This window comes from Phlebotomus papatasi, chromosome 3 (assembly GCF_024763615.1).
Source record: "Phlebotomus papatasi isolate M1 chromosome 3, Ppap_2.1, whole genome shotgun sequence".
NCBI classification, from domain to species: Eukaryota; Metazoa; Arthropoda; class Insecta; order Diptera; family Psychodidae; genus Phlebotomus; species Phlebotomus papatasi.
In genome coordinates, this window is record NC_077224.1 from 16,495,295 (window position 1) to 16,520,605 (window position 25,311).

The 25,311-nt window shown below is 37.0% G+C and overlaps 4 protein-coding genes across 4 annotated transcripts; 2 read left to right on the forward strand and 2 right to left on the reverse strand.

The window, feature by feature from the left end:
• The first annotated feature begins 527 nt into the window (after positions 1–527).
• Positions 528–2,638, forward strand: LOC129807874 (protein SPT2 homolog). Its single transcript, XM_055857471.1, has 2 exons — positions 528–742; positions 830–2,638. The coding sequence occupies exons 1-2, from the start codon at positions 683–685 to the stop codon at positions 2,243–2,245; spliced, it is 1,476 nt and encodes a 491-aa protein (XP_055713446.1). The 5' UTR covers positions 528–682; the 3' UTR covers positions 2,246–2,638.
• A 3,715-nt stretch (positions 2,639–6,353) lies between these two features.
• Positions 6,354–7,532, reverse strand: LOC129807889 (RING finger protein 141-like). Its single transcript, XM_055857488.1, has 2 exons — positions 7,284–7,532; positions 6,354–7,217 (listed from the first exon to the last, which is right to left on the reverse strand). The coding sequence occupies exons 1-2, from the start codon at positions 7,436–7,438 to the stop codon at positions 6,659–6,661; spliced, it is 714 nt and encodes a 237-aa protein (XP_055713463.1). The 5' UTR covers positions 7,439–7,532; the 3' UTR covers positions 6,354–6,658.
• A 4,623-nt stretch (positions 7,533–12,155) lies between these two features.
• On the reverse strand, positions 12,156–13,293 carry LOC129807894 (uncharacterized). Its single transcript, XM_055857494.1, has 3 exons — positions 13,006–13,293; positions 12,780–12,915; positions 12,156–12,711 (listed from the first exon to the last, which is right to left on the reverse strand). The coding sequence occupies exons 1-3, from the start codon at positions 13,163–13,165 to the stop codon at positions 12,243–12,245; spliced, it is 765 nt and encodes a 254-aa protein (XP_055713469.1). The 5' UTR covers positions 13,166–13,293; the 3' UTR covers positions 12,156–12,242.
• Positions 13,274–18,575, forward strand: LOC129807875 (aladin-like). The gene is made up of 5 exons (XM_055857472.1): positions 13,274–13,468; positions 13,532–13,975; positions 17,415–17,566; positions 17,625–17,995; positions 18,062–18,575. Exons 1-5 carry the CDS (start codon positions 13,340–13,342, stop codon positions 18,397–18,399), a joined length of 1,434 nt encoding a protein of 477 aa, XP_055713447.1. The 5' UTR covers positions 13,274–13,339; the 3' UTR covers positions 18,400–18,575.
• Positions 18,576–25,311: the final 6,736 nt, after the last annotated feature.

Below are 25,311 nucleotides of genomic sequence, written 5' to 3' on the forward strand. Positions count from 1 at the left end.
ACGATAAAATAGGAAGAACTACAGCGAATTTGAGCAAATTTGCTTCATAATTAAACGTGAAAATTGTCAATAAAATTTGTCACCCAATTGAAAAAGAGCCGATTGAGTTTGAGTCTACTGTATATTTCGTTAGTTTTGAAAAAAATCGTTCGAATTTGGGAGGTGGTCAAAAATACCCTCCAAGCCTTCGAATTTAGAGGACTTACTTGTATTCAAGAGCACAGCACATCATAACCTCAAAAAATTTTGAGGTTATTGTCGTTCTGATGCAAGTTCCAGAAACCAACTTGAAATGTCATCCAGGATCCAGTTTAAAAATAAAGATATTTAAAGTTCTTTCTTAAAATCTTTGTGGATTTTATTTTAATAATTTTTTTTTAATCTTTTATTTTGCAGAAAAATTTCAAAGTTTGCACTTTGCAAATTTTTTTCTCATTGGAGTTATCCGTGGATATATCGTGGGACAAAAAGGGAAATTTTTTCAGAGGGAAATTTCTCTTTGGTGTGTTTGACCCTAGAGGCGCTGGTGGCGTGTTTCAGTGCCACTCAGCTGTTCAAGATGGTTCCACGTTCAGAGTGAAATCCAAGAGGGAAAACACCTGCTCAGCTGGTTAAATTGCTGATCACAGAGTAATTGATAGTGAAAAGTGTTAGCCCAGGAGTTGGGGCACAAGTTAAGAGGATGGATTTCGGCACATTGCTGCATGTGGCGAAGAAAAACAGCCAAGAAGGAGCTGACAAGGTGAGTGACATTTTGCTGAAAAAAGTGTGTCAAGTCTTTGTCCGGAAGTTTTGCTCTGCCACTGAATTGGTCTTTTGGGGTTCACAGTCAAGATGCTACAGCACGAAATTTGCACCACCCAAGAAGGAGGCACGGGACAAAAAACTCTCTGCCAACATTCAGAAGTTTCTGGCGAAGAAGGAGGCAGAGGAAAGGGAGAAGGAACGCGAGAAGATCCGGAAGAGGGATGAATTGCTGGCAATGAGAGACACAAAGTCCAAGAATAAGATCAATAAAATGCTCAAAGTGATAAAGTCTGCCAATAAATCGGTAATTGCCGATGCTGTGGACAATGAGAACACTGCGGTAACTCTCCATGGACCAGATCAGCCGGATGAGGATGACTATGGATATGTGTCACAGGAAGCCAGTGCCTTCTACAGCAAGATGATGGAGAAGTACAAGAGTCAGCCGGAGGAGGATAAATTCTCAACAGGTAAGCGAAAAGTGAGCTTGGAGGTCAGCCGGAAGGTCCAGAAAGAGCCTAGAGACAGGAATAATCCGCCAAAGAGGCAGGAAATGCCTCCGCCGCCGGATAGAGTCAAGGAGGAGAAGCAGGAGAAACAGGAGAAGCCCAAAGTGAAGAAACCTCCTCCGCCTCCTGTTGACTTCCAGTCTCTGCTCAAATTGGCTGAAAAGAAGCAATTTGAGCCCATTGAGATTGTCCAGGAGGTCAAGAAGAAGGAACCCGAGAGGCCAATGACGCAGAAGGAGAAGCAGGAACATGAGGAGAGGCTGGCAATCATCGAGGCGAAGAAAAAGAGGATGCTCGAAGCGAAAAATCGAGCAAATGGGAAAATTCACAAAGTGACAGCTCCTGTGGCATCTTCCAGCAAAGTCCCGCCCACTCCTAGCACTTCCCGCAAGCCAGAACCAACCAGAGAGCCGAAAGAGTCCAAAGCTGTGGCAGAGAAACGACCTCAAAAGCCGATAAAGAAGGAAATTGAGAAACCAACAGCCGTCCGGAAAGATTCCGGGAGCGCAACAAAGAAGCCTCAGGAGCGTCCTAAGCCACCTCCAGAGCCACAGAAGACAAGAGAATTCCCCCCGAAAGATGTCCAGAAGACCAGAGAATTTCCTCCGAAGGATGTTCATCGACCCAGAGAAATTCCTCGATCCCGGCCGGAACCGCAGCGTCCGAAACTGACAAAACCTCCTCCAAAGCGTCTCCGGATTGAGGATGATGACAGTGAATATGATTCCGAGATGGATGACTTCATTGATGATGGCCCCGAGGATGATGCCAATGCCTATTCCAAGCACATCCGGGAGATTTTTGGCTACGACAGATCCAGGTACAGGGACGAAGTTGATGATGACAAGGGCATGGAATCGACATTTGCACAGCAGATGCGAGAGGAGTACATCAGCAAGAAGATTGGATTGATGGAGGATCTCGAGGATATGCGACAGGAGGAGCTGGAAAAGGAGCGGAAGCTCAAGAACAAGAAACGCAAAAAGTAGCAGAATATCTTTTGTATTTCAACTTTTTTACATCTCTCCAGAGGGAAATCATTTGCCCAGGGCCAAGATGGGAATCACAAATCCTGCCTCGGAAGAATTGAGGGTGATATTCAAGATTTCTGACTAGATTACAAATTTTAATCAGTTACACTGCGACAAAAGCATTAACAACATTACTTATTATTCTCGTAATTTCTCAACAATATTTTCTTTTTAAGAAATATATAACATTAAAAAAAAATTATTTCTGAAAACATTTTCTTTCGAGGTTTTCTGAAAAACTGGAACTACGTAAAAAAAATGAGATGAAATATTATTAAACAAAAACTATCATGAAATATTATTGTACATTTTTTCAATTGTATTATAAGTTATTAAAAAAAAAGTGAAAAATGTTCCTTTTATTTTTGAAAAGAAAAACAATGCAGTCAAGGGGTGATTCATTTTAAAAATATAAACCTTTTAGTTGAAATACGTTTCTAGAAACATGGAAACATGTCCAAGGATCAGGAAAAAAAATTCTACAGACACATACGATTTTAGCAACCAGGAAGCGCTTGCAAGAAAAACAAAAACGGAAACTTCCTGAATTACGGAATCGATTCTGGAAATATAGAAATACGCATCCGAGGCACGGATCGTTTTTAGAAATTTGAAAACGCAACCAAGAAACAGGAAAATGTTTCAATGCGATGCTGAAACCCAAAAAACACGAGGAGATTGTTTCTAAAAATTCGAAAACGCATTTAAAAACTTTAAAATATGGAAATTACACGTGAGCATAAATAGAAATCTGTAGGGGAAACTGGGGCACCACCAAACACTAATTTTTATTTCTAAACTACTTGGATTATCTCGACCATTCCTTCAGTGGACAAGCATCCCTATAGTGCTTAGAAATTCCTATAGGTCTTATCCTCTGAAGTCGAATATCCGATTAAAAAATCGCAGTGTTTGGTGGTACCCCGTGTTTGGTGGTGCCCCAGTTTCCCCTAAAGATTTGGAATTTTCATCACATGTGAAACAGAAAAGTGGAAAAACTATGTTTCCTATACTTTTAGAAATGGCATTGCCGCTCTGAATATAGATAGGGAAGTGATCAATTATTTCTTATGGGACATCATTTCTGGTAAAAAAAATCGTTCAGGAGGTAGCTATCAGGTGGTTCTTCACGTATTATGAGTCATTTAAAACTGCAAAAATTACTAAATTTCTGGTTTATATCACTAAAAGCTTATATTAGTTTATCCAGAGATTACTTTTCCAATATTTAATCACGATTCACTCTGCAACTGGGCCTCAATCTTGTAGCAAAAACCGTCCGACAGTTTCATCTCCGGAAGTTATTTATGTATTAAAAGTTCTTCAAATCCACAAAAAAAACACTGGTTTCTTGGTCAAAATCACTAAAAATCTTCTCATAGGTATATCATGCATTTACTTTTCTCATTTATTCACAATCTACTAAATAACTGAGGCCCCATTCTTTAAAAAAAATCCGTCCGAGAGTTGGCTATCAGGGAGTGTTTGGTACACATTGATTTCGATAAAACTGAAATTGATTTGCAACAAAAATCACTGAAGACCACTTGTAAATGCTTCACAAAACCAAGTTTTAGCAATTTCGAAGTCCCATTTTTAATAAATTTGGGCCCTCTATTTCTTTATAAACCATTGCAGTCTATTTGACATTTTAAAGTTAGGTTATAATTCGTTCTTTTCTAGATTTCAACCATGTTTTGAACTGTTTTTACTGGTTTTTCGTCACTATATGTTGGAAAATCGCTTGCTTTAACTAATTTGAATGTTATTTTACACAAAAAATAAGAAATTAGCGAAAACCTAAGAAAATGTGGGAGAATCCCGCATGCAAACAACCGAGAATTGAAAACTCGCACACTAACTCAAAACCGCATCAGCAGGCTATCATACACGCTCACTTTAGATTTCAAGTAATGTTGCACATCTGCAATCTAAATGACACATTTAGCATTTGGGTGTTTTTTTAGGTGTGATTCCTTCCAATCACACCTATTGCAATCCTCGGATTTTCTCAAAGTGCTCCGATCGAGCTGAAATTCACAGGGTATATGTTTTGAACATCCCTGATGCCGAAAATCATAAGCCGGTAATTTCGGGTCCGGCCGGCCGTCCGTAGTACGCAATATCTCTGGTTTGGATAGAGATATCTTCATAATGTTTTTAAATATATCTACTCGCGCGTACGACGATTTTTGTGCTATTTGTACCGGTTCTAAACCGGTTAAAAATCACGTTGTAGTTTATCTCGAAATCTAAGCATGCGATTTTGAAAGTTTTATGTTTATGTTGTAGCCCAGAAAATTTAGACCAATTTAAAAAAAAAAATTAAGACATTCGTCGAACAGTTCTCGAGATATTTCACTTTAAAGATTTCAATTTTAAGAAAATTTGCTAATAGCGTCAGATGGGAAAAAAAGCGGGAGAAGTGGCGTCGGACAAGCTTTTCCATATATATAGCACTCTCTCTTTCTCTCTCTCTCTACCTAAACAGATGTAAAGTTTGAGTCCTCTATCTATCATAGTTTCCGAGAAAATCTACTTTAAAAATTTTTATACACTTTTATCCATTTCTCATGCAATTTTTTCATTTTCAAGTGAAATTTTGCACTTATCAAGTATGAAAAAGGTTCTAAATGGATGTAAAGTTTGAGGCCTCTATTCCTCATAGTTTCCGAGATAATCCACTTTAAAAATTTTCAGACACTTATGCATTTCTCATCGAATTTTTTTCATTTCCAAGTGAAATTATTCTATTCCTTATAGTTTCCGAGAAAATCAAATTTAAAGTTTTTCAGATCTTATCATTGGCTTGGCTTAATAGAGGAATTAGCTGAATATATGAGTCACTCCGAAAAAAAATCTATAGAGTTGCTAAGCATTCTTTTTGACGCGAATTCTATGGATTCCCGAGCGTGAGCGTTCTTCTGTCATAGTAATTCAATGAGTTATCTCTTGGTAAGGGTCCCGGTCAAAATCCCGAACGCCAAAAATCTCGAATGGGCCAAAAACCCGAAAGCCAAAACCCCGAATTTTTAAGTGTCATAGCTACTCCCACGATTGCACCCGCGCTTTCTGGAGGCAAAGGAAAATTTTCAGTGTCTTGGGAAATTATTCTACACATTATCCTCCATATAATTTCATCCCTTGAATTTGAACATTCGGGATTTTGGTTTTCGGGATTTTGACTACCTCCGCTTGATAATTAATCCAAGAAAATTACGAATAACCCAAAATATCTCTTTGAAATTTATAGAAACCATAAAATCTTATCTTCTTCTTATCTTCATTTAATGAGATTATTATTATTATTTTTTAAATTAAGAAACCTGTTAGAATGCCGCGAGGCCTTTAAAAATCTTATTTTCATAAAGAAAAGCGATCTCATAATGATTTTTCTAGGAAACTCAGGGAACCGAACGAGTAACTTATAAACTACTACAGTGACTCAGGTTATCGGTTCCCCGAAAAAATATATGGATTTTCTGAGTTCCCTGACGAAACTGGCTGGAATTTAGGAGCAAATTAATGGGTCTTATAAAACTCTGAGTAGATATTCAAGTAACCGACGCTGTGGACGCTGTTTTGTGCAAAAACTTCATAAGAAAGTGGTAAATAGGTGTGATTATGAAAGAATCACACCTAAATCAAATAAGGTTATGCTTTGGGCAATTCTGTTTGTTGTCTTATAATTTGAGCAGCACATTTTTCTGTTTTAATTTTGTGTTTTCTAATTAGATGGCCAGAATATTTCACGGTGAAATTTCAAGATCTCACCGAAAAGATTTCACTAATGAAATTTCATAATGATGAAATTTCATAGTCTATTTTTTTTCATTACAAATGATGAATTTCTAACACACTGAGGACATTTTTCAATAAAAAAATGCGAATTATTTTAAAAGTTTCTGCTTAATTCAAAACATAAGGTAAGTTTCACGAAACACTAGAAACACAGTCAATGAAATATTGGAATGAGTCACCCCTTGCAGGTCGCTTTATAAAATGATTTTGATTTTTTCTTATTTTTTTATTTGAGTAAAACCAATTAAATTAAAAAACATTTATCAACTGTCTTATTTTGCAATTTATTTTTATTTTATAATTTTTGGCAATTGCTTTTTTAAAACAAATCCCAATAAAATGTCTACATAAAAATTTAATTTTTGGAGACTTTTCCGAAGCGTAAGAGATAAAAGTTTTTTTTAAGAATAGAATCCCAAAAGGATGCTTTTTAAGTTTGGTGGCTTTTGAAATTGGGAAATACAGGGAATACAAAAAGGAGTTACCTTTGAGACTAGGGATTCAGGAATCTTCCGAGGCATCGTCAGATGGGATCTCAGCGGAGGATTGTCCCTCCGCCTGATCCTGCCCTCACTTGGACTCTTTGGCCAGCTTCATGAGCTCATTGCAGATCTGCTCAGAGACTTCCTGGGAAGGCGGAATCTCAGATAGAACCCACGTATCGTCGGTACTGGTGAGTTCTTCCTGGCAAATTGGGCAGAATTTGTTGTTGACATTCCATTGTTCGATGCAGGGGACGCAGTAGGTGTGAGCACAGGGAAGCAGGACTTCTGGCTTCCTGTCGAGGCAGATACAGCACTCATTGACCGATTCTTGGGCATTTGTGTTTGCTGGAGGGGATTCTGCCTGAGTTATTGTCTCCACTTCGTGCATTATCATCGAGGCTGTTCTGTTCCTTTCCTCCCGATCCTCCACAGCTATCAGGGTCTCCACGTGTGACTGGAAGGTGCGGAATACCGTGAGGAAATCCTTGAGATTGAGCAATTTGTAGCTCTCAATTGAACGGGATTCTACTGCGACTTTAACACAAGCTATCCGAACAGTTGCCTTCCAGAGCAACGAGGAATCACTGCCACGCTTCACGGCAAACACCAATTGATTCCCCTGGGAATCCACACACTTCCTAGACCTGCAAATATCCCAAAAGAATGTGTTTAGATGGGGATTTTAGGGTTTTTCTTTTGTGTTTCATTACAATTCATTGAGATCCCGGACACATTCTTGGAATTCGTCGTAGGAAAGCTGCCCGATTTCCGTGAAAACCTTAGCATGCTTGACAATTTCCAAGTGTACATTGTTCACAACTTTATTCTGCATCAACTGATCGGGGATACTACTATTTTGGCCCATTTCTTCAAGAGAAAATCACAGAATTTCACAAGAAAACACAATTTTTCCTCTTTGAAGAAGACAACAAACATCAGTGCTGCCGCCAACACTTCGGTGACAGTTCCTGGAGATGCTCAAATCTCCCAAAAATCTCCTAAATTTCAAATACACTCAACTCTTCGTTATCCGGCACTTCGTTATCCGGGTGACAGCTGCCAAACACTGGCGGTTAATATATTCAAAATTATTTTCACTAAATATGAAGTTTGTCCAGAGTGAATTAAAGTATTATTAACATTGTATCGAAAGTTTTTAATACATAATTGTGATAAAAAATGAAAAATAAGCACACCATGAAGAAAATTCTCTTTTTCTTTGTCAGACAGAAAATAAATTCAAACTGCACAAAATAGAAAAACCGTTGATCATTCATAAAACCTAAATGTCATTTTGTCCCCCAGTCAGCCGGATAACGAAGAGTCTACTGTATTTTGAATTTGAATACCCAGCGAACATTTAGCAGAAAAAGTAACATTTTCAGCATTTTTTTGCTGAATCGGTCTGCTGGCTAGTCAGCAACTCTCGAACAAAAAGTTCTAAGCAAATACATGAAAATGGCACTGTTTAGCGCTCGCAGCGGATAATGACAGAACTAAACACTGTCGGTAGATGGCGCTGGAAGTCATTTAGTAGATTTTCTCTTTCATTTCTTTTTCTCTCAAAATGTACTTGGAATTTCCCCTGAAATTATTTATCAACTTGGGGGATATTATAATCACGATTTTTATTCCCTATACACTCGACTCTTCGTTATCCGGCACTTCGTTATCCGGGTGACAGCTGCCATACACTGGCGGTTGATGCATTCAAAATTATTTTTAGTAAACATGAAGTTTCTTCAGTGTGAATTAAAGTGTTATTATCATTGTATCGAAGTTTTTAATACATAATTGTGATAAAAAATGAAACATAAGCACACCATGAAGAAAATTCTCTTTTTCTTTGGCAGACAGAAAATAAATCCACATCACACAGCACAAAATATAAAAACAGTTGATCATTCAAAAAACCCAAATGTCATTTTGTCTCCCAGTCAGCCGGATAACTAAGAGTCGACTGTATTGTTATAGGATTTATGCTGCAGTGTGCTGTCTATCTCTAAAAGAATAGACTGGTATTTTGCTACAAATAATATAATCATAAATAATCAATTTGGATTTAGTTAGAACATCCTTATCGACTCTAGATATGGACTAATTAGCTTAGAATCAAACATTAGAGAAGCTTTTGCTAAGCAAATGCATGGCGTGGCAGTCTTCTTAGACCTAGAAAAAGCCTACGACAGAATTTGGAGGTATCACATTTTGCGGAAGCTCGAGTCAGTTGGTGTTAAAGGGCAACTTTTCACCTTTATCAAAAATTTTCTAATGAACAGAACATTTCAAGTCTATATAGGAGATAAACTTACTAACAGATATAACTTAGAAAATGGAGTCCCGCTAGGATCGGTCCTCTCCGTTAAGCTATTTTTATTGGCGATAAATGATGTTGTTAACCAGATAGATCCTAGTATCCTAGTAGATCCTAGTAGATATCTCCCGAAAAGTCTACGGTAGTTCATTTCTGTAGGAAGTACAAGAGCCATCGAGATCCATCATTAACAGTTGAAAACAACTCCATCCCAGTAGTAGCTCACCAGAGATACCTTGGTGTTGAGTTTGATCGCAAACTCACATGGCACACTCACATTGACAAAACTAAAAAGTCTGCAATGAAAAGCATAAATGTCCTAAAAGCCTTATCAGGAACACAGTGGGGGGCTAACCGAGATTCACTACTAATGATACACAATGCTTTGATAGTTTCTAAACTAAATTATGGGGCACCCGTTTTCAGTACAGCATCAAAGACAGCTCTACAAAAACTAAACTCAGTACATAACCTTGGCATTCGCTTAGCTACTGGAGCATTTCGTACCAGTAGAACCAGTAGTATCATTGTAGATGCTGGCGTTTTACCGCTTGGCCTAATGAGGGAGAAATTATCATTGAATTTTTATTTTAAACTGTGTACACAAAACCTACACCCACTATACCCCATTTCTTCATCAATATCTAGCCTTAGAATACAAATAATAGGAAAAAAAACTCATATTTTCACTACATTAAAGTATTACTAGACAAATACGAACTAGACAACACTACCCCATCCCTCCAAGCTCCTCCCCCAACACCCTGGCTGGTACTAAGCAACATCGAAGATGACCAAGACTTACATTCATATAGGAAAATCAAGGATGTTGTCCAGAAGAAAGTGTGGGAACACAGGCAGAGAGAATGGGACCAACATGAAGATAAACTTAAACTCGTCAAACCGAAAGTCACAAAATGGGGAACTTACAAAAAGTTGACAAGAAAGGAAAGCGTGGCACTTACAAGATTACGGATTGGACATACCAAATATACCCACAGCCATCTCATAGAACGAACCACAAACATTTGCGAAACCTGTGGAGTAGAGAACTCTGTAGAACACCTCTTGCATTCTAACCAGTTCATTGCCATCCGAGTAAGCTGCGGCGTAAAGGACAGAATCCAAGATGCTACGATTAACAGGTAAACAGAAATTGGCAACTTGATGAAATTTTTGAAACTACAGTAGACTCTCGCAAATTCGGCTCTTTTAAGATCGGGCTACTTTTTAATTCGGGCAGCGGTTACATTTGAAAAGAGTTTGTTGACATTTTTCAAGTTCAATTATGAATATCAAATGAAGCAAATATGCTCAAATTTTCCATGATTTGTCTTAGTTTTGATGTGATTTTCCATTATTGAGGGATTTTCATGCAATTTACGATATAATGAGTGTGTAAACTCAATATCTATATGCACATGAATAAAAAATCGTTGCGTTTCAAAAACTTAGTCGCCCGAATTTCTGTCTAATTCGGCTGACATTTCGCTCCCATATGCCCGAATTTGAGAGAGTCTACTGTAACTGGTCTTTTAGAATTCCTGTAAACGTAACGAACGACGTTTGTATTCTGCACTGGCCACCTCTTGCTGGGGCATGTTTCGGGCCTTTGGGTTCCGGGGGGTGAATGGCGCGGCGTTTTGCTGAGGGGGTGTGTATGTCACCAGAAGGGTTGGAAGCCATAATACAGTGGCTGTCTCTCGGAGGGGTCTCTCGTCTCTCTCTACCCTCCACATGTAAAGTGAGAGCCACTGGTGACAATGGTAGTGGAGGGCCTGGTGCACTAGCACTACCCTTGCGGAATGTTTGCGGTTGTTTACCGTGTCGGGGCTCGGTGGCCCGGGGCGTGTGTCCCTGTGGGGGTGGTCGGGAAGGAATGCAAGCGTCAATTGAACGGTGGAGCAGCAGGGCAAACGGCACTCCGACGGGTCGACCGGGTGCCGCGCGCCTTCGGGGCTGTACTCCATCCATAATATTTTTATATGTATAACTCAATACGTATCCAAACGATATATCCAAAGCACAAGTTTGCAAGGGTTAACACTTTAAAACCCAAAGTGGCATTTTACTCCAATTTTAAGTTTGGAGCTTCATAGTAGGAATTCTATTCAATATTATGCTAAAGTGATAACACGAATGTGTAGAGAATTTAATTAGCTTTCGTTTAGTCCAAAAAATAGTTGATAACTTTTTTATTATTTAAAAAATTGGGAAAAAACCAAAAAATGGGCGTAGAATACCAAATTGGCGTAAAATGCCACCTTTTTTTTATATGGAGTTTGCATCCGAAATGGACATTTGAATGGTTTATTCTACATAACCTAAAAAATGTTACAATTTTTTGAAATTTTTGAAATCTTAAAAAATACGTGAAAATGTAAAAATAATTATAAAAAATTAAATAATATAAGACCTAAAATTCTTGTAAAGTGGTACTACAGAGAAAAATAAGGTGAAAATTCACTTTACGTCTTATTTTTCTTTTCCGAATTCCTATTGGAACTTCACATGAAATTTTATTAAACAAAAAGCGCAAATTAATGAGAATTTGAAAATTTTTCAGGAAAATATATAGATAAGTATGTGTTCTAAGATCCTTACCAAATTGCTAAGTAAAAGGAAATTCAATAGAAATTGGCTTTTTTCTACGAAAATCTGTAAAAATTTACTTTGGCATTTTTTGTCCATTTTCACAAAATTTATATAAAATTGACAAGAAAATTGGGAAAATATTTATTCAAAAAATAAATTACGAGTCCTCGAACTGCTGTAGAAGTCTTACGGAACAAAAAACTTGAAAATTTGGTTTTTTTGTGGAGAATATATACACTGGCATTTTATGCCAATTTGGTATTTTACGTGATTTTTTGACTTGGGTTTTAAAGTGTTAAATAAATTATTAATTATTATTTACCGTGTTAAACCTTCATAAGCGATAGTGATTAGTAAGGCTTACATGCACTAACATGTAAAACTTATGTAAGGCATCATTTCGCTGCTGGGTTAAATTGTGTTTGTGGCAATTTTTTCTGATAAATTTTATAGATAATTTCGATAATTTCTAAAAAAAATATATTCTCCTAAATGTCTTAAATAATTCTCCTAACTCCTAGATCAAAATTATCGGACCGATCGGACCTAAATGCCCACTCCGAATCTCCTAAATCCAGGGAAAATCTCCTAGAGTTGGCAACACTGACAAACACTGTCTGAAAGGTCTGAAACTCTGGAAATATTCGGAATGTTTCAGGAAAACAAATTTAAATGAGACGCCATCTTGAAACTTTATTAAACGATTTTTTTTTCAGGAGATTATGGTCAGGATGGCCAGGGCCTGGGAAAAATTCTGAATCTATGCGTAGAGGATGTCATTGATGGCTGTGCATAGGGCCAGCTTGAACTTAATCTTCTGCCCGGGGGTCATCTTCTGCAAATCTGGGAGGAAACTCTTGAGGAAACTCAAGTCGGCATTGTCCTCCGCCTCACGGCGCGAAGTACTGACAATTTCGTAGTAGTTCTGCTTTTCCGGTTGCACCTGCTGAACTTCCTCTTGTTCCTCGTGCCCCTCATTCTCCGGCTGGATAATACTGATTGGGGAATCCGGCTTGGAGGACGTGCCCAGGATCAACTGATGCTTCTCATCGTTCTCATCAACATATTCGAATTCAATGTCTTGATTCTCTTCCTCTGGGCAATATTCCTTTGGTTTTTCGATCACCTCCCCCTTCACCTTCTGCTTCTTGGCACGGGTTTTGGGATTGGGTGGTGACTGGGCTTCTAGTGACTCTTTCTTGATGGCATTTGAATTGCTTGGTCTGGAACTGCAAGTGAAATGGCAATGAAAGTTTCATGTCTGCAAAAGACGCGGGAAGCGCGGGAAAGTCCATACCTGATAAAAGGGAGCATAAAAGCCATATCCTCCTGCAGATAGTAGGGCTTAACATGTCCTGTGGAATTCCTCTTGACGCGATTGTACCTCAAGTAGCTGATCCGGAGGTTCCTCCAGCGGAATTTCACCTCTTTCTCTGCAAATGAAATTCATCCAGATAAAACAATTTCCTTGGCATTTTCCTCGCATAGTGAGAGAAGGAATAATCTCCTGGCCTATAACTCACCGGATAAGCCACATTCTCGAGCAATAGCTTCCCAGGCTCCTCTGGAATACCTCTTGATGGAATATTCAGGAACCGTGTTGTCATACAAAACTCGATGTTTCTTCACATTTGCCACAATCTTGGAATTCAACTCGTGCGTCTTTAAATCCATAGGACCCATGGATATTAAAATCAGCTCAGGTGGATATTTCACAGGAAGATTCTTGAGCAGGAAACCCAGGAAACCACAAAAGTTTCGCGTGAAATGCGTGAGAAACACGAAACGCGAAAGAAATGTCAGTTTTGACATCCGGACGCTCAAGTTTTGGCGGTTGGAAAATTTTTGTGCAAGACAATGGTGTCCCTGCAGAATTTCTCCATGTCCCCAAGTCCTGGGGACGTGACAATTTGTGAGCAGCAAGGTAGAATTTGTTCCTTGCCAAACACAGAAGTCGACGTTGCAAAATGCATCCCTGCGGGAGTGGTAAGAGAACTCAAAAAAATCCTCCAATGCCCGGCTTAACCCTACTTTTTCTTCTTTCCGCAGATGGCAAGATACCCAGAGATCAACATTGCTCGGGAATTGTTTCAGACACCCTCGTCAAATATTCTTCACAGCGACAGTGGAAGGAATCTCATGATGCCTGTTAATGAGAGCTTCCTGAAGCATGTCACAAGGAAGTTCTTCGAGGAAGGCTTCTCAGCTGCCTTGGAGGCAGCTACAGTGTCTCCCAATGCTCTGGTAAAGACCAGTGCCAAGTACATTCTCTACCTGATTAATGTGGGCAACAATATGAGGTACTTCCTGAGGCCTCATCTCAGGGATCAGACACTGGCGAGTGTGGGGAAATTCTCAGAGACAAAAGATTGGATGAGGAGTCCCATAAGGTGCATCCGGTGGCATCCGCATTGCTTCAAGCTGGCCGTGGCGGCTTCAGACGACAGCATCAGGGTGTACACAGATGAGCCAACTACAGTGCCTGTTCTAAAGGTAGGAACACTTTTTTATTACCACCTTTTCTGCTCCCGGAGCTCCCGGTTAATTGGTTCCGCTGCCTCCCATTACCTCCATTAGCTCCTAAAATACCTAAAGAAAACTTTTCCCTTCAATTAAAAAATAAAATAATTAGGAAAGGAATTCTGGGGTTCGAATTAGGTTCGAATCTTAGGAGAGCTTTTCGAAAATGCGATTCTGTAGCCGTGACATTGTCATTTTAGCTCACGTGTCATTGTCAGGAGTCATTTGAGATTTCTGGCAATTAAAATGACAATAAATGTTGTTAAACAAATCAATCAAGACAGACTACATTTGCATAATATCACTAAGTGAAGGCATTTCATTAAAAAATCAGTGAATTGCATTTTCGAACTCATATGATATGACAAAAAAAATCTCGAATGGCATTGTCAGGTTTCGAACTCACGTGTGACAATGCCACGAAAATTATAGAATTCCCCTGCAGATGTCCTTTTAGCTGAGATTCTTTATTTCTTTACTATTTTTTTCGTAGTCATTATAAAATGTGTCCTGGCTAACTTAAAAAAAAATTACAGATTTCATGCCTAATTTTCAAATTTACAGCTTTGGAATATTTTTAAAATTAATAATCTTGCCTACTGTAATCTTTGCAAAATGTTATGTCTACTGATCAGGCTGAAACTTTGTTGAAGTTTCTCTCGCAGCTCCCTGATTTCGAATTTTTAAAGGACTGAAATTGTTCGAACAGATTGTGCATCAGCCCTGTGTTTTCGATTCATTTTTCCGAATTTACCACATACAGTGCCCGCTCTCTGATCCGGATTGGCGTAATCCGGACGAATTCACGACAGTTACATTAATTTTGAGGTCATGTATGCATGTGTCCTTCACCAATTAAAATGAATTATCCTGTGATGTTTTTGTTTAATAAATGAAGTATAATAGCATAGAATTCTCTAATTATATCTTTTTAATCTTCTTTAAAACTTTTTAAACTAGAAAAAAACCTTGTACTATATTTTCGAGACGTTGAACCAATTCAAAAAATACATCCGAATTACGAAGCGGATATCTGTCATATTGTCTCCGAATCATCCGGATTACAAAGCGGGCACTGTACAAGTTTTTAAATTTGTCATTTGACATTGTCATACTGTTACAGAATTCCCTTACTGAGCATAGCTATCAGGGGCAAGATTAGGGTCAAAGTTCACAAATTTTAAATTTGTGCATAACCCAGCGTACACATCGAGCTCAAAATAGTTCATTTAAATTAAAATTGGTTAATAAACCTGAGTGATGGAGTCCGGTCCATTCGGATATAGTAAAGGTCGTCAGGGTACCGAAAATATGGTCCGGTCAAGACATTTTTAATTATAGCTCAGGTCAGGAAACATCGAGGGAGGAATGTGAACCACCGTTTGGAAGGTCTCGACCTTAGCTACTAAAATTTAAAGAAAAAGCGTAGCCTAGTTTTCGAAATATTCGAAATCGAATTTTCGAAGATCAATTTTTCGATTAATCGGACCTTCGATTAAATCGGATGAGGGGTGTCGCTAGGGTTGTAGTACTTCACGAAAACTTTCCATAACACCACAATTTTTCAAATTTTTGCAATTCAGAACAGGAGATATGACCATTTGAAAATGAAATTTTTGACCCCTTCTAGCTGAGGTCAGGGGGGTCAGAGTGGCTTCAGTCTGGTACCGATCGAAAGCTCTTAGGCCTAGTTATAATGTACTAAAATTTGAGATCGATCGATGCCATAGGGGCTGAGTTATTGTGAAAAAAGATGTCGGGGTGTTCCAAAATGGCTTAAGGGGAAAGGTAGGAGGGCTGGAAATCCAGTGGAATCGCCACGGCTATTGGCTCGTGATCTATGAGTGTCAAAACGTGTAGATCCAAAAGATAGACCTATCAAACATAATAAAAAGTGAAGCTATTTTTCATTTCTCCTTGTAAAAAATTTGCAGATATTGCACCGCGACTTAAACAAATTTGCTCGTAGTTCTTGTATAATTTTGGCGAACATTATGAAATATGTATTTTTAGATAGCTTTTAATACACGATTTTGAAATATATCAGACTGATAAGTCAATTATCTTTAGGAAAAAACTTGCCAAGAGTCTTCAGTGTCTCTATGCAAAAACGTATGGAAAAATGAAATGTCGAGAAGGCCCTGCCGATCTGACATGGTCGGATTTCACCTCGGACCGCAAAAGCTAAGATTGTATAGAATCTCATCCAAATTAAATCTACATTTCGTCAACCGATTTTGAAATGATTAAGCTAGGAAGTGCGAGAAGATCGAGGCGTAACTCATAAAGAAAAGAAAATTAACTTGCATTTACCGTTTGCAGAAACACGAAGAAACTAGTGATTCCAAATAACCGGGTTTTTAGGATTGACGGTTAATCGGTTTTGGATGGCTCTGAAACCGGTTAATCGTTGTTGGAATCACTGAAATACTTCTCCTGTTTCTCCGTATTTGTTTCTCCGCTTCTATTTCTCCGTTTTTGTTTCTCCGGTTTAGTTTCTGTTTCTCCGTTTCTGTTTTTCCGTTTCATAGTTTCTTCTATTTCTTCGTTTCTGTTACAGTTTCTCCATTTTCGTATCTATTTCTTCGTTCCTCTGTTTCGTTTGTTTTCTGTTTCGGTTTCTATTTCTCTGTCCCTGTTTTTCCGTTTTCTGTTTTTATTTTTTCGTTTCTGTTTTTGTTTCTCCGCCCTTGTTTCTTTCGCGATGAAAATTGTATTTTTCACGTTTCTAGCTATTTTTCCGTATTTCCAAGAATGTTCCCTTGTTTCTCTACTTTGTTTCTATCCGTGTTTTCGTGTTCCTCTCCATGTTTCTTTCCGAGTTTCAATTTTTCTGGGATTTTTCGTTACCGCGTTTTCAGAAACATTTTTGTGTTTCCAACTGAGTTCTTCCGTCGCCGCGAGCTTCTCGTTTCCGTCACGTTTGTCGTGCTTTCGATAATGTATTCTTGTTTCTGAAAGTCAAATGGCCAGAGTTTCCTCAAACCTCGGGGAAGTTTCTATCAAAAATTAAACATTAAACCATTACAAACACCATTTATTTATAAAGTGCAACTACTTAAGAAGAGAATTTGTCATATAGAATTCAAGCCAGGAAAGATCCAGAAGGAAAATATTATCAAAATCGGCGCGGGTGTCAAAACATAGTACGCAAACTTTGCTTGATTCCGTGAAGCGAGAAAAGAGGAATAAAACGTATTTTTGTCGGGCTTTTTCTACGCCAGAACCTTAAAAAGTCCAAAATTACCTGCAACGATGGTACTCTGGTGTGTGTCTCGGCTAACTTTTTCACTAATTTTGACGGATAATGTGTCTTAGCTGTAAAGCTCTTGCGACGTTCCCTAATTTCAAGATTCAAGAGAATTAACAGGGATTAGCCGGAAAAAGGGATTTTCAATGAAATTCTTTCCAGACTGGACTTCAAAAGGGAATCACCTCGATGGCTTGGCGTCCTTTCACGGCTGGCCTCTTGGCCGTTGGATGCCAAAGTGGCGTTCTCCTTTGGTCCCTTGAACCTAATTCTCACATTACTCGGCCTCTTTCGCAAGCAACTCATCTGAAAAGGTAGCCAGATTTTGGCATTCCTGAAAAGGGGGATGATTAATGATCTTTCCAATTGTAGTCCAAATCACTCTCCAGTCACTTCGGTGGACTGGAGTCCGAATGGTTGCCTCCTGGTGACGGCGAGTATTAATGACTCGGACATTGTCATCTGGGATGTTGATCAGAATCGAAGTACACCATTGAGGCGTATGGGAGCGCCGTGTACTCAGGTTAAATGGTCTCCGGATGGTTGTCGGCTCTTTTCTGCCACAATGGGAAGTGTTTTTAGGGTTTGGAATGCCAATAAATGGACCCCAGAGAGATGGACTGTGGGAGTGGGAACCATTCAGTCTCTGGCTTGGTCGCCCTGTGGCAGTCAGATGGTTTTTGTCACCACAGAAGAACCATGCCTCTATGCTCTGCATTTCATTGAGGAGCAAGTGTTCAGTAGTAAGTTGTTAATTTTTCTTGGAGGGGTTTTCAGCTGAAGAATTGTCTGGTAATTCTGCTTTTTAGACACTTCAACGCCCAAACAAGCCCTTCCGGTTGCTGATTTGAGCAAGACGACTGTGGGAGAGGTGGAAGTGGGTGGGAGACCACAGCAAGTTGTGTGGTGTCCATCTGGTGAACACTTGGCGGTCTCCTTCAGAGATACTTCGGTCATTTCCATCTTTAGCACTAGCATCTCCAAGCACAACTTCAACATTTCCCCATCCTGCTTCCTCAATGGACTTCCTGGGGAATATCCGACTTACATGTGCTTCCAGCCGAGGTACAGGAAGGTCGAAAGGGCCACGTCTGTGCTCACAATTGGATGGTCCAGTGGAAGAATTCAATATTTTCCTTTCCTCTAAAAATCCTTGATTTTCCTTCAATTTTCTTTACTCCTCTTTATTGGTTTCTTTCCCTTTTCTTTTTTGATGCTTTTAGAAAAGAAAATTGCTTTATGAAATCTCCAGTTATTATTGATTATTTTTTTCTCGAAAGTTTTTCAAATACTTGATAAATAAAAATGAAGTTTCATTCCTAAGTCTGAGTTTGTTTATTTTAAACAGCGATTTTTCAAGGTCAATGGTTAGTCAGCTCTAGAGATTGTGTTTATCAACCGATTGAGACAAGTACTGGTTCACTTGAAAGGTCTTGGAATCCTAAATAAATCTGGGATTGTTTCAACTTATTATTATGAATCATTTTTTGTTAAAAACTAATTAATGTCCTTGAACTATTCCTTGTAATCGTTTTCAAGGTCATAACTTGAAAAGCTCTCCGGAAACAGCTATCACCAAAAGCATGGTGTGCGTCTTGGCTAGCTCAAGTGGCGTGGCATGTCTTCTGGACACAATTTAAGACAATGTACTGTGCATATTTCTTAATTGATTAGGACAGATATTGATTCATTGCAAAGGTCTTTGAATCACGATTTTTTCCAAAAATTGGACTGCCAAGCAATATTTCTAATCGAGCAAATGTCTCGAAACAAGCATTAGGCAAAGCAGTGATGTTGCTACCTTTGCGACGGCTAAAACATTTTTGGTAAGTATTTTGGTAAGAACGGTAAGTAAAAAAATCACTTGGTAAGTAAAATATCAAAATTGGTAAGTAAAAAAATCAATTTTTAATAAGTAAAAAAATAGGTTTGGTAAGTAAAATGTTGGAATGGTAAGTAAAATTGTAAGTTTGGTAAGTAAAAAATCAAATTTGGTAAGTAAAAAAAATCAAAATTGGTAAATAAAAATTCAAAATTGGTAAGTAAAAAATCAAAATTGGTAAGTAAAACATCAAAATTGGTAAATAAAAAAAATCAAAAATGGTAAGTAAAAAAAATCAAAAATGATAAGTAAAAAAATAAAAAAAGAAAAGAAAATGACAATAGAAAAGAAATTTTCCATTGTCCTAACAGTGAGATATTTTACCATTTTTAATTTTTTTACCTACCAATTTTGTTCTTTCTTATTTACCATTTTAGATTTTCTTACTTATCATTTTAGATACTTTTACTTACTATTTTAGTTTTTCCTACTTACCACTTTTGATTTTTCTCACCGTTTTCGATTTTTTTACTCATCAAATTTGATTTATTTACTTACCATTTTTGATTATTTTACTTACCAATTTTCTAATTTTTACTTACCAATTTTAATATTTTACTTACCAATTTTGAATTTTTATTTACCTATTTTGATTTTTTACTTACCAATTTTGAATTTTTACTTACCAATTTTAATGCTTTACTTACCAATTTTGAATTTTTATTTACCTATTTTGATTTTTTACTTACCAATTTTGAATTTTTATTTACCAATTTTGATTTTTACTTACCAATTTTGAATTTTTACCTTCCAATTTTGATATTTTATTTACCAATTTTGATTTTTTACTTACCAACTTTGATTTTTAATCAGCTATGGTACTTATGGTTTTTGAACGGTTTTGATCATCTTGATTGTTTTTGACCGCTTTGGCAAAGTCAGGATATAAAGGCCATTTAATATATTTATTTAAGTACTGCTCCACTAGGGCTATTTTGTACATTTTTACTACTCAAATTCCACAAAGCAAGTAGTATATAATCCCTCGATTTTTTTCAGCCTGCCCGCCCCCAAATTTCCACCCTTCACCCAGGGGTTACTCATTTTTGGAATACGACACATTTTTCCGTTAGAATCCATAGAATCCACGGAATTAGTCCGTAAGATTCTGATAGAATCTGAAATGATATTGATTCAAGAATCACTGGAATCAAATGGAATCACAGAATAATTCTTTGCTAAAACTTCGCGACAGATAACGATAACCCAAAGTAAATACATTACAGGCATTTTAAGTATGTATATTTTTAAGGGTAAAATTAACATGAAAAAGGGTAACTTTAACCCCTAATACACCAAAAAAGGGTAATATTTACAATTTACATCGATTTCGGATCAATACTGCAGGGTAAAATTAAGATTTCCGGAATGTTATTTTAACTTTTTCGGATTTCTCACAGTGTTGCAATTATATGGAATAAACGGAACAAATTTTCGATCTTGAGTAACCCCTTGCCCTCCCCCCATCGGTTTCCACTTTTCTCAACATCTGTCTCTCTGGCTGTTACTACGCCTAGACGCAAAACGGTTAGAGATAGAGACTTGGGACGGGTTCTTTGGGGGACCCCTTCATAAGTCGACCCTGGGACCATAAACATACCCCTCATTTCTTCTACCGTCAAATTTTAGGCCTACATTTTATGCAAATCTTTAAACGCGAATATCTCGTAAACTAGAAGAGATTGACACCCTAAAGTTGACATAAAAAAAAATTGCAAATTTTTAATTTGCATTAAGCGATTTTTTTCATTTTAATATATGTTTTAGAGCAGAGGTGAGCAAAGTAAGAACTGTTTGAAACCGAACAAACGTCAAATGAAAATGGTACATTAATGTTCAAAATGCTACCTGGACAAACTTATTTGGACTTTTATTCGGTTTCAAACGGTTCTTGCACACCCATGTTTTAGAGATTACCCAGGCGAACATTTCGTCCTTTTACTAAAATCGCGTTGAATCATGCCTAAAAACGGGTTTTTAAGGCCAAAGGTTAAAAAGACTCTAGAGAGTGTATTTCTTAATTGAATGGTATCATTTTTAGGGTCGTTGGAAAGGTCTCGGAATTCCTGAGAAGCTTGAGTCAATTTCAATCGGTTGTGAACCGGACGAACCGGTTATTAACTGATAAGTAATTTTTATCCCAAAATCAATTTTATTACTCTTAAAACTAATTTGTGGGATTTTTTGTTTTGTTTTAGAACCGGTAAATGGTAAATGATGCGGAAGTGCTTTTGAAGTAATATCGTTTAAGTCACGAGTTCAAGCAGCCTGGAACGGTTTGCCACACCTTTTTTTTGAAGAAAATATCGCGAAATTATTTTGAAAAGAAAATGCTCTTTACGGTGCTGTCACACTAGGATTTTTCACGTTTTAATTTTAAATTCAATTGAGCCAATTGAGTATTAAGATTTCTAGAATTTACTTGAAAATTCTCACAGTCGGGACACATTTTGCAAGAAATTTATTCAATTTTAAATAGAGCCGCGAGATTTTTGACTTAAAATGTCTTATAAGTCACTTATCTGTTATTTAGAAGGATCCCCAAGGCCAGAAAAAAGATTTGTAGGCAAAGGGCTCATGCAGAGACTCTCATACAGTCTTATTGAAAATGTATGAAGTCGTCCCAATTCTCAACTGAAATTTCTTAACATATGGAATGGCTTTGGAGGAACTTAATGAATTACTCCCGATACTGAAGCTTCACTTCATGCAAAATTATCACTAAAACACTGTAATTATTTTTTTTTGCCACAAATAATATTAATTACGAGTATATAAATTTAATAAGGATAATTTTCTTCAAAGGACTACTTATTTAACTGCTATAAAATTGAAATTATTAAGCAATTTTAACATTTTAATTTGCTTAATTCATATTTATTTGAGCAACCACATATATGCTATTTTAACATATTTAAACAGGTTTTTCTGGACAAAGTATTAGTTTTTTTATTAATAAATAAGTGAAGATCTATCAATTCAATTGGTTTTTAGTGCAAAACAACGCATAGGAACAATTCACCTGAAAATTAAATTGAATTTACAAATTTAAAAAGTCCTAGTGTGATAGTACGGTTAGACCTTTATAGCCTAGAAACTCTGAAAAAAGCTTGAGAAGTTTTTAATAAAAGATTTTGTGAAATTATATTTTAAAAAGTTCATTATAAATTAATCTTAATTCCAAATTGAATAATTTGGGATTTTTGAAAAGCTCATAAAATTCATCATGATATTTCAAGATAAAGTCGTTTTTCTTGGATAAAGGGCTCGTGGTATTAAATGAGATAAGAAAAGAACTTCAGATGCGTGAAAATGCCCCACCCTTCTTACAGGACTTCCCACAAATTCTCATCCAAACATTCTGCTTTTCAGCAAGTCTTAAATCTATGAGGAACAATTTCACAGAAAAATATAATCAGAAATTCTTATTTATCTATTTCTGTGTTTGATATTTCATCATGTGCATCACATTTAATAAAAAAGATGACTTAAAGCTCTCTTAAAGCTCTGAAGTCCAAGAACAATTCAAGTGAAACATTTGTGTCAGTACCAAACTTCGATTTTGGCTTGAAGAGAAAATATAAATGCCAAATCTTCTAATTTTATCTTGTGAATCTCTGTTGGTGACACAAATGATTGAAAAGGCATTTCCCGAAATTCTATTTTCTTATTTAATTGAAAAATAAGCTCAATACTTGGTCTAAAAGACGAAGATAAACGAATTGCCAGCCCCCTGAAACTTTGCTGGGAAATGTCTACGGTTTTTCCTTTTCATGGGATTTTCCGTAGTGCACTTCCGAATTCATTGCACTTGTTCGAATGTGTAAGAACTCCTGGCCTCCATCGAGCACGTACATTGAGACGCATTCAAATCTCGCGTACCAAATCCACTCAAGCCCCCATCTCCTAAAAAAAAGCTATGTATACGATGGATTTGATCGACTAATGCGACAATATTGTCGAGAATCGAAAACCTTTTCACATCGTTCCCTCCTGTGCTATTATAATGCAAATTGAATTTACTGTAATATACAGTAGTTGGCTTCATTTTCTCACACTTCAGATGCTTTGGATTTTCCCACATCATCCCCCAACCCCCATGGGAGCTTTTGGAAAGCTTCGCTACTGAAGCGCGCGCTACGTCACGCCCCACAAAATCCATCCACTGCGATAAACGTTCAAGGAGTATTAATTGATTGGCTCTGAATCCAATTTTCTATAAATACATACTGTGTAAACTCTTCAGGATTATGATCATTGGTGTTCTGCAGAGCTTTTAAGACAGTCACTTTAACACTCTTTTATTTCCAATGACACAAAACATCGAATAGAAGAGACATTTTTGATCTTTTATTAAACTATGTTCTAGATCTAGAGTGATTCTTATTCTTTATGTATGATTCACGTGGAAATGAGTGTTGAAACAACTCTTCCCGGAATGACACAATACACTCAATTCCTACGTTTTGTGTTGAATCAAAGCTTTTTTTTTTAAATGAGTGTTGGTACAAGCCTCATATTTCTGTGATAAGGCTAACGCTATTGCACAAATAAGTGTTCATCGAGCATTCTATAAACACTCGCGAGTGTTGCTTTAACACTCGTGTTCGTGAGTGATCCTTGAATACTCCCGAGTGTCCTATTAACACAGCCGAGTATCCTACACAGTAAAAAAACTTTCAGCTACTTTACCATGATTTTCATTGTAAATTTTACATAAGCATGCAATCGTGTTGACTGATACACATTTGTGTAATTTGTACACATTTGTTTCAAAACTGTGTAATTTGTACACATTTGTCTGAAAACTGTGTAATTTTACACGAAATATTTAAGAAAATGTACACAACTGTGTATTCATTTGCAGTTGGTTACACAGTTTATCATTACATAAAATTAAAATTACACATTTTCAGATTCAGATTACGCGTGTTGCTGAAAGAATAATCGTGGTAAAAAAGCCAAGCAACGATTATCTTTGTAATCTTTTTTTTTACTGTGTATGTACACTTGTATATATCCAATGAACACTTCATTCAAGCAAGTCTCAGTGCAGCACTTCACTGTACATCAATTTCAATGAAAAATTTCATCTCGGCTGAAATATAAATGTTTTCGATTTAAGGATATACTTTAGTGGAGGTGATTTTCGTTTGAGAGGTACAACTATGTCTTCTCGATCTTGATTCCGCTTCCGTGACGAGGTATCAGACCATCTAATCAAATAAAATGTGCTTAGGAGTGTTTCAAAGAAAAAAGTTACAAGTTCAAAGAAAAAGAATTAAAAAGTAAATTACATCAAATAAATTAATAAAAGTAAAGAGAAAAAAAGAAAAATCATATAGAAGTTGAAAAAAAAATGAAAAATAAACAAAATTAGTAAGTATGTATTTATTTTTTTTATTTCATATTGTTGTAAAGAATGAATTTCAAGCTTTCCTCTTCATTAAATTCACATAAATCACATAGTATCAAAAAATAACAAAGAAAACGGCAGAAAAACAGATGTTCCACGACAAGGCTTTTACATACACTCAATTAGGGTTGAACCAAGCCTCACCGTGGTGTCACATATAAGATTAATATTAATATTAAGAAAAGTCGGAGAGAGAGGTATATATATGCACAATTTCAAATGGAATATCACGTGTGTTAGAAAGAGTACACTCTAGTGGATTAATACGATGAGTAAGATATTACTGTTCGTATTAATTGCTTTCTGAATCGTATTACAGGCACACGAGCAAATTTCCATGCGTGCCAACTGTGATTCGGTCAGTTTTCGAGCTATGTAGTGCTGCCAACTTCGTACGCAGAGGGGAAATGTGAGAGAGAAGCAAGATAAAACAATTGCTATCTTTTTCTGCCATTCTCGCAGTTCAGAAAGTATTAATCTTAATATTAATCTTATATGTGACATGGCCATCAGACATTCTCACCGTGGTGTCATATAAGATTAATATCAAGAGTAAGAAAAGACGGAAAGAGAGGTGTATTGTATAGTATGCAAAATTTTAAATGGAAAATCATGTGTGTAAGAAAGTGTACACTCTAGTGGAGTAATACGATAAGTAAGATATTACTGTTCGTATCTGAATCGTATTACAGGCAATTCGAGCAATTTTCCATGCGTGCCAACTGTGATTCGGTCAGTTTTCGAGTGAAACGCGAGAGAGA

Coding starts and splice junctions, on each gene's coding strand:
- LOC129807874 (XM_055857471.1), top strand. CDS start 683: ATGGATTTCGGCACATTGCTGCATGTGGCGAAGAAAAACAGCCAAGAA. Junction 743..829: donor GCCAAGAAGGAGCTGACAAG/GTGAGTGACATT, acceptor TGGGGTTCACAG/TCAAGATGCTACAGCACGAA.
- LOC129807875 (XM_055857472.1), top strand. CDS start 13,340: ATGGTGTCCCTGCAGAATTTCTCCATGTCCCCAAGTCCTGGGGACGTG. Junction 13,469..13,531: donor AATGCATCCCTGCGGGAGTG/GTAAGAGAACTC, acceptor TTCTTTCCGCAG/ATGGCAAGATACCCAGAGAT. Junction 13,976..17,414: donor CTACAGTGCCTGTTCTAAAG/GTAGGAACACTT, acceptor AATTCTTTCCAG/ACTGGACTTCAAAAGGGAAT.
- LOC129807889 (XM_055857488.1), bottom strand. CDS start 7,438: ATGGGCCAAAATAGTAGTATCCCCGATCAGTTGATGCAGAATAAAGTT. Junction 7,218..7,283: donor GTCCGGGATCTCAATGAATT/GTAATGAAACAC, acceptor GGATATTTGCAG/GTCTAGGAAGTGTGTGGATT.
- LOC129807894 (XM_055857494.1), bottom strand. CDS start 13,165: ATGGGTCCTATGGATTTAAAGACGCACGAGTTGAATTCCAAGATTGTG. Junction 12,916..13,005: donor TCGAGAATGTGGCTTATCCG/GTGAGTTATAGG, acceptor TTTCATTTGCAG/AGAAAGAGGTGAAATTCCGC. Junction 12,712..12,779: donor TTTATGCTCCCTTTTATCAG/GTATGGACTTTC, acceptor TTTCACTTGCAG/TTCCAGACCAAGCAATTCAA.